Source organism: Salmo salar, chromosome 09, assembly GCF_965601325.2.
Source record: "Salmo salar chromosome 09, fSalSal1, whole genome shotgun sequence".
In the NCBI taxonomy this organism is placed as follows: Eukaryota; Metazoa; Chordata; class Actinopteri; order Salmoniformes; family Salmonidae; genus Salmo; species Salmo salar.
In genome coordinates this window covers 160,903,564-160,911,063 of record NC_138299.1, presented here as the reverse complement: position 1 = coordinate 160,911,063, position 7,500 = coordinate 160,903,564, and the positions used below count along the sequence as shown (strand labels likewise).

Below are 7,500 nucleotides of genomic sequence, written 5' to 3'. Positions count from 1 at the left end.
AATGATGGTAGTAGAAATGATGGTGGTATCTGTAGTAATGATGGTAGTAGTACTGATGATGGTATTTGTAGTACTGGTGGTGGTAGTAGTAATAATGGTAGTACTGATGGTAGTGGTAGTAATGATGATGGTAGTACTGATGGTATCTGTAGTAATGATGGTAGTAGTAATGATGGTGGTATCTGTAGTACTGATGGTAGTAATAATGGTAGTAGTAATGATGGTGGTATTTGTAGTAATGATGGTAGTAGTAATGATGGTGGTATCTGTAGTACTGATGGTAGTAATAATGGTAGTAGTAATGATGATGGTATCTGTAGTAATGATGGTAGTAGTAATGATGGTGGTATCTGTAGTACTGATGGTAGTAATAATGGTAGTAGTAATGATGATGGTATTTGTAGTAATGATGGTAGTAGTAATGATGGTGGTATCTGTAGTACTGATGGTAGTAATAATGGTAGTAGTAATGATGATGGTATTTGTAGTAATGATGGTGGTAGTAATGATGGTATCTGTAGTAATGATGGTAGTAGTAATGATGGTGGTATCTGTAGTACTGATGGTAGTAATAATGGTAGTAGTAATGATGATGGTATTTGTAGTAATGATGGTAGTAGTAATGATGGTGGTATCTGTAGTACTGATGGTAGTAATAATGGTAGTAGTAATGATGATGGTATTTGTAGTAATGATGGTGGTATCTGTAGTACTGATGTAATGGTCAGGGTGACAGTTACATATAGTTTCATTTTCTATGTTAAGCCTTTTATATGTATTATATTTCATCTATTGACTGTTACAATTTTATTTATATTATTTATTGATTTGAATTAATATTTACTACCATTTTGTATTATTATTCTTCATTATTTTATTACAATCTATATTGTATACATTGTTGCTTTGGCAATATAAAAAAATATACCTTTATTTAACCACACACACACACACACACACACACACACACACACACACACACACACACACACAGCCTGCAGTCTGACGGGTCACTTAGGAAGGGTTTAGTGACACAGTTATTAGGCACTGTTTACTACAGGTATCACAAACCGCAGCTACACACACAACACACAACACAGTCTACCCGGAGCTTCTTCTGTTTTTAAACTGACCTTCCAGCTGTTCCTAGAGGTCATGTGTTTGCTTTGTGAAGGTTTGAAAATCAGACCACCGCTCTACACAGCTAGCAACATTAGACAGGTCAAATAGAAGGCTCTCACTTTATCTTGTGAAACATTGCTGTATGATCATCATCATCATCATCATCATCATCATCATCACCACTCAAAAAGTATTGATAGTGACGCAGAAGTTCGACTTTTGCGTCGATCACAAGTGACGTCTGCAGTTCTCCACGCCCCACAATCGACCAATCAGGATGCAGGGAAATGAAGCGTTACTATTTAGCAGTGATCTTCTACTGATATCTATCTGTATGTAATATCAAAACACATATATCAAAGTAACTAACGTTAGATAAGTCATTCATAATGAAGCGTTACTATTTAGCAGTGATCTTCTACTGATATCTACCTGTATGTAATATCAAAACACATATATCAAAGTAACTAACGTTAGATAACTCATTCATAATGAAGCTTTACTATTTAGCAGTGATCTACGACTGATATCTACCTGTATGTAATATCAAAGTAACTAACGTTAGATAAGTCATTCATAATGAAGACAACACTAGGGTTTCCAGACTAGCAAGTTAATCATACATTAGCATGTTAGCTAACTATTTGTTCCAGTGGGTGCTAAACAAACGTGTTACCAAGTTGGCTAGTTTACTTACTAGTTATGTAGAGTAATGAAAACATGCAAAACAACAATGTTATTTGAAATGTACATTTGGATGGATGTGCCTTGAATATATTCAATTAATTCATGTTCGCTAAATGACGTTTAGCTTGTTAGCCATACTAGCCACAAGTAACGTTAGCTAACTTGTGAAATGTCAAGCAACAATTCCTCACCTTAACTAACAGGTTAGCTATTATATAAAACAATGTGTTATTAACTCACATTGACTCTGAACGCCCTCTGCTGAATGAGCTTTGCTGCTCTGAATCCAGTGGTTTGACGGATGACATGAGAACAGATCCAAGACATTTTGTTAACAGCGCTTAGCGTCGCCATCTTGTGCTCTGTTTAGCTCGTTAGCTACCTCGGCTAGCTGCAGATTACAGTAGCTAGCAGCGCGTTTAAACCAATAATCACTTCCCCTCAACTCTAGTAGATCTGAAATGATTGTGTTGGTCTCAGCAGCTCCATTGAAACCGCTAATCTGGGTTAAGGTTTTTATTGCTTACACCTAACAATTTCTTTGAGATCTGCGATACAGATAAAACAGGGGTTAACTGGGGGTTAATGCCGTCATCACTGAGCGCCCAAAATAAAAATAAGCGACGTCAATTCCCCGCGACAGTCTTCTGGTTTTCTCTTGGCATCGTGATGGAAGTGTGTGGATCTTCGAGTCCTACTTTGAGGGAGTTTGGCTGCGAACAGAATTTACTATCACGACCTGATGGATCGTCGTCCTTCGTCCAAGGTATGTTAGCAGTATATCAGAACAAGATATCGTTGAAAGGAAATGTATCGAACTATACCGTTGCTTCTCCCCCCCCATTGACCAACAAGACAGAAGTGACCTAACTATACTCATCCAAGCTGTGCTGCGTTACATCGCTTTGTCTCAGATATGGATTATGTTAATGTATGTTTCATTGGGTCTGTCTTTCCTGCAGGAGACACCAGTGTGTTAGCTGGAGTGTATGGCCCGGCCGAGGTGAAGGTCAGTAAGGAGATCTATGACAGAGCTACCCTGGAGGTGGTGATGCAGCCCAAAGTGGGACTACCAAGTGAGTAAGGAATCTTCTTATTTGGGATTAGGTTGGCAGATAGCAACTTTTAAGGTGCTTACACCGCCACCTACTGTACTGGAGTGTGAGGCCGGTCACGGCCTACCTACAATAAATGATCTGCATTAGTCCTGTTCCTCTAAGAGAGTGAAATAGAGCCCTAGACACCACTTCCCTTTCCTCCCACCACTACACCACCCAAACCCCCTCTAGCCTCTCTAACCCTCTAGAACCCTAGACACCACTTCCCTTTCCTCCCCCCACTACACCACCCAAACCCCCTCTAGAGCCCTAGACACCACTTCCCTTTCCTCCCACCACTACACCACCCAAACCCCCTCTAGAGCCCTAGACACCACTTCCCTTTCCTCCCCCCACTACACCACCCAAACCCCCTCTAGCCTCTCTAACCCTCTAGAACCCTAGACACCACTTCCCTTTCCTCCCCCCACTACACCACCCAAACCCCCTCTAGAGCCCTAGACACCACTTCCCTTTCCTCCCCCCACTACACCACCCAAACCCCCTCTAGAGCCCTAGACACCACTTCCCTTTCCTCCCCCACTACACCACCCAAACCCCCTCTAGAGCCCTAGACACCACTTCCCTTTCCTCCCCCCACTACACCACCCAAACCCCCTCTAGAGCCCTAGACACCACTTCCCTTTCCTCCCCCCACTACACCACCCAAACCCCCCTCTAGAGCCCTAGACACCACTTCCCTTTCCTCCCCCCACTACACCACCCAAACCCCCTCTAGAGCCCTAGACACCACTTCCCTTTCCTCCCCCCACTACACCACCCAAACCCCCTCTAGAGCCCTAGACACCACTTCCCTTTCCTCCCCCCACTACACCACCCAAACCCCCTCTAGAGCCCTGGACACCACTTCCCTTTCCTCCCCCCACTACACCACCCAAACCCCCTCTAGCCTCTCTAACCCTCTAGAGCCCTAGACACCACTTCCCTTTCCTCCCCCCACTACACCACCCAAACACCAACTCAGTCCAGGCTCTCTAACCCTCTTATATAATCTCTCCTCATCTACGTCATACAGTTCACAAAATATCAACACATGGTCTACCGTTTCCTCCACTAAACACTCGTCACACAGACCTGTTTCCTGACGTGACATTCCAAACTGTAGTCTACCCTACACAACTTCCTCTCTCCTACATCCCATACTCTACACCTCTTCCTTTACTGACCGATGCACGCAGTAACATTACCTCCCCTTACAACTAGCATCCCACTCCCTTTTTGAGTGAGGAATCAAATATTTAAGAGATAATGGCAGAGCAGCTGGTGTTTGGAGGGTAAATGGAACTGGTGTTGTTAGGCCCGAGACGAAGTCACTTATTATATTACACCTAAAGGACATACACAGTACACTTCCACAGAACACCACAAGATGGCAGTGTCAGACCTCATTTTCATTCTTCCTCAGCTGTCAGAGAGCGAGCCAGAGAACAGTGTGTGAGGGAAACATGCAAAGCATCTCTTCTCTCCACCCTTCATCCACGCTCCTCCCTCACTCTCGTCCTCCAAGTGGTCCATGATGACGGTTCAGTATCCTTTAGTGAAATATCATGCCTGTCTGTGTTGAGTGTGTGTTGAGTGTTAGCCTGCAGTCAGGTGTTTTCTTCAGCCTGTGAAGTGGGCTTCCTCAGTCCCCCTCACACACAACATCCTGGGACACCTTGCACTCCCTGAATTCACACTCGTTCAGAGACCCAAAATAAAAATAAGCTACGTCAAGTCCCCAGCGACAGTCTTCTGGTTTTGTCTTTGCACGACGGATGTGTGTGGATCTTGGAGTCCTACTTTGAGGGAGTTTGGTTGCGAACAGAATTCATTCAGAGTTAGACTTCAGTTCTGTGGAGAAGGTACAGAGGACGGGACAGTAGATGCTGTATTATTATTATTATTATTATTATTATTGTGTGTCAGTATTGTTGTTCCTTACCCCCCCACCCACAGCTGTTGTCCTGCTTTCTGAACTCAGCCTGTATGGCCCTGATGGACGCCGGCCTGCCTATGAGCTGTCTCTTCGCTGGGGTCACCTGTGCCATCGATACAGATGGCCAGGTTATTACCGACCCCAACGCAGCACAGGAGAAGGTAGATGATTGTTCTAGCAGAAAAGCATGGCTATTAACACAGGATAACTCAGTTTTTTTAAATTCAAATGAGCTTTTTGCTTTTGACATTACATTAATTTCCTTTTATTCCACATTCTAGAAGATAGAAAGGTATGAATAGAAAAGCTATGTGTCACGTTCTAAGAACTGCAGCACATCGGGGAAGTAGTACGCCCTAATTGAGCCTGAACCTACTGGTTTGTGTTTCCTCTCTCAGGAAAGTCGAGCTTTGATGACCTTCGCTATTGACAGTACCGAGCGCAGAGTGATGATGTCATCCACCAGAGGATCTTTTACAGTTCATGAGGTCAGTAAATTTCCACCTCTTAAATCACACGTTTCTATTCAGTGGTGTTTGGAAGAATGGTATAATTGTATTAATCACCGAAGCACCAGCAGTGTTGATAACTGCTCTAAACAAAGTGACTTTGCCTAAAGCCGGCAGGTATTCGAGCCATTACAGCATTGGGCCAGTAACCAGCAGGTAGCCTAGCCATTAGAGCGTTGAGCCAGTAACCAGCAGGTAGCCTAGTCATTAGAGCGTTGGGCCAGTAACCAGCAGGGAGCCTAGCCATTAGAGCGTTGGGCCAGTAACCAGCAGGTAGCCTAGCCATTAGAGCATTGGGCCAGTAACCAGCAGGTAGCCTAGCCATTAGAGCGTTGAGCCAGTAACCAGCAGGTAGCCTAGTCATTAGAGCGTTGGGCCAGTAACCAGCAGGGAGCCTAGCCATTAGAGCGTTGGGCCAGTAACCAGCAGGTAGCCTAGCCATTAGAGCGTTGGGCCAGTAACCAGCAGGTAGCCTAGCCATTAGAGCGTTGAGCCAGTAACCAGCAGGTAGCCTAGCCATTAGAGCGTTGGGCCAGTAACCAGCAGGTAGCCTAGCCATTAGAGCGTTGAGCCAGTAACCAGCAGGTAGCCTAGTCATTAGAGCGTTGGGCCAGTAACCAGCAGGGAGCCTAGCCATTAGAGCGTTGAGCCAGTAACCAGCAGGTAGCCTAGCCATTAGAGCATTGGGCCAGTAACCAGCAGGTAGCCTAGCCATTAGAGCGTTGAGCCAGTAACCAGCAGGTAGCCTAGTCATTAGTGCGTTGGGCCAGTAACCAGCAGGGAGCCTAGCCATTAGAGCATTGGGCCAGTAACCAGCAGGTAGCCTAGTCATTAGAGCGTTGGGCCAGTAACCAGCAGGTAGCCTAGTCATTAGAGCGTTGGGCCAGTAACCAGCAGGTAGCCTAGCCATTAGAGCATTGGGCCAGTAACCAGCAGGTAGCCTAGCCATTAGAGCGTTGGGCCAGTAACCAGCAGGTAGCCTAGCCATTAGAGCATTGGGCCAGTAACCAGCAGGTAGCCTAGCCATTAGAGCGTTGAGCCAGTAACCAGCAGGTAGCCTAGTCATTAGAGCGTTGGGCCAGTAGGGGCAGGTAGCCTAGTCATTAGAGCGTTGGGCCAGTAACCAGCAGGTAGCCTAGCCATTAGAGCATTGGGCCAGTAACCAGCAGGTAGCCTAGCCATTAGAGCATTGGGCCAGTAGGGGCAGGTAGCCTAGTCATTAGAGCGTTGGGCCAGTAACCAGCAGGTAGCCTAGTCATTAGAGCATTGGGCCAGTAACCAGCAGGTAGCCTAGCCATTAGAGCATTGGGCCAGTAGGGGCAGGTAGCCTAGTCATTAGAGCGTTGGGCCAGTAACCAGCAGGTAGCCTAGTCATTAGAGCGTTGGGCCAGTAACCAGCAGGTAGCCTAGTCATTAGAGCGTTGGGCCAGTAACCAGCAGGTAGCCTAGCCATTAGAGCATTGGGCCAGTAACCAGCAGGTAGCCTAGCCATTAGAGCGTTGAGCCAGTAACCAGCAGGTAGCCTAGCCATTAGAGCATTGGGCCAGTAACCAGCAGGTAGCCTAGCCATTAGAGCGTTGAGCCAGTAACCAGCAGGTAGCCTAGTCATTAGAGCGTTGGGCCAGTAACCAGCAGATAGCCTAGCCATTAGAGCATTGGGCCAGTAACCAGCAGGTAGCCTAGCCATTAGAGCATTGGGCCAGTAGGGGCAGGTAGCCTAGCCATTAGAGCGTTGAGCCAGTAACCAGCAGGTAGCCTAGTCATTAGAGCATTGGGCCAGTAACCAGCAGATAGCCTAGCCATTAGAGCATTGGGCCAGTAACCAGCAGGTAGCCTAGCCATTAGAGCATTGGGCCAGTAGGGGCAGGTAGCCTAGTCATTAGAGCGTTGGGCCAGTAACCAGCAGGTAGCCTAGTCATTAGAGCGTTGGGCCAGTAACCAGCAGGTAGCCTAGTCATTAGAGCGTTGGGCCAGTAACCAGCAGGTAGCCTAGTCATTAGAGCGTTGGGCCAGTAACCAGCAGGTAGCCTAGCCATTAGAGCATTGGGCCAGTAACCAGCAGGTATTCTAGTCATTAGAGCGTTGGGCCAGTAACCAGCAGATAGCCTAGCCATTAGAGCATTGGGCCAGTAACCAGCAGGTATTC

The 7,500-nt window shown here is 46.3% G+C and overlaps 2 protein-coding genes across 3 annotated transcripts in view; one reads left to right on the top strand and one right to left on the bottom strand.

The window, feature by feature from the left end:
* bckdha (branched chain keto acid dehydrogenase E1 subunit alpha) overlaps positions 1 to 2,334 on the bottom strand; it is a 38,412-nt gene extending 36,078 nt beyond the window's left edge. The window contains exon 1 of the mRNA XM_014215532.3: positions 2,050 to 2,334. Within this exon, the coding sequence (XP_014071007.1) occupies positions 2,050 to 2,163 (114 nt within the window). The 5' untranslated portion in view covers positions 2,164 to 2,334. The remainder of the gene's footprint in view (positions 1 to 2,049) is intronic.
* Positions 2,335 to 2,394: 60 nt separating this feature from the next.
* exosc5 (exosome component 5) overlaps positions 2,395 to 7,500 on the top strand; it is a 7,830-nt gene continuing 2,724 nt past the window's right edge. The window contains exons 1-5 of one of the 2 annotated variants that reach the window (XM_014215534.3): positions 2,395 to 2,575; positions 2,775 to 2,885; positions 4,333 to 4,454; positions 4,866 to 5,006; positions 5,244 to 5,333. In XM_014215534.3, the coding sequence (XP_014071009.1) occupies positions 2,395 to 2,575; positions 2,775 to 2,885; positions 4,333 to 4,454; positions 4,866 to 5,006; positions 5,244 to 5,333 (645 nt within the window). Of the gene's footprint in view, positions 2,576 to 2,771; positions 2,886 to 4,332; positions 4,455 to 4,865; positions 5,007 to 5,243; positions 5,334 to 7,500 lie in introns of both variants that reach the window. The other variant, XM_014215533.3, reaches the window with a different exon arrangement.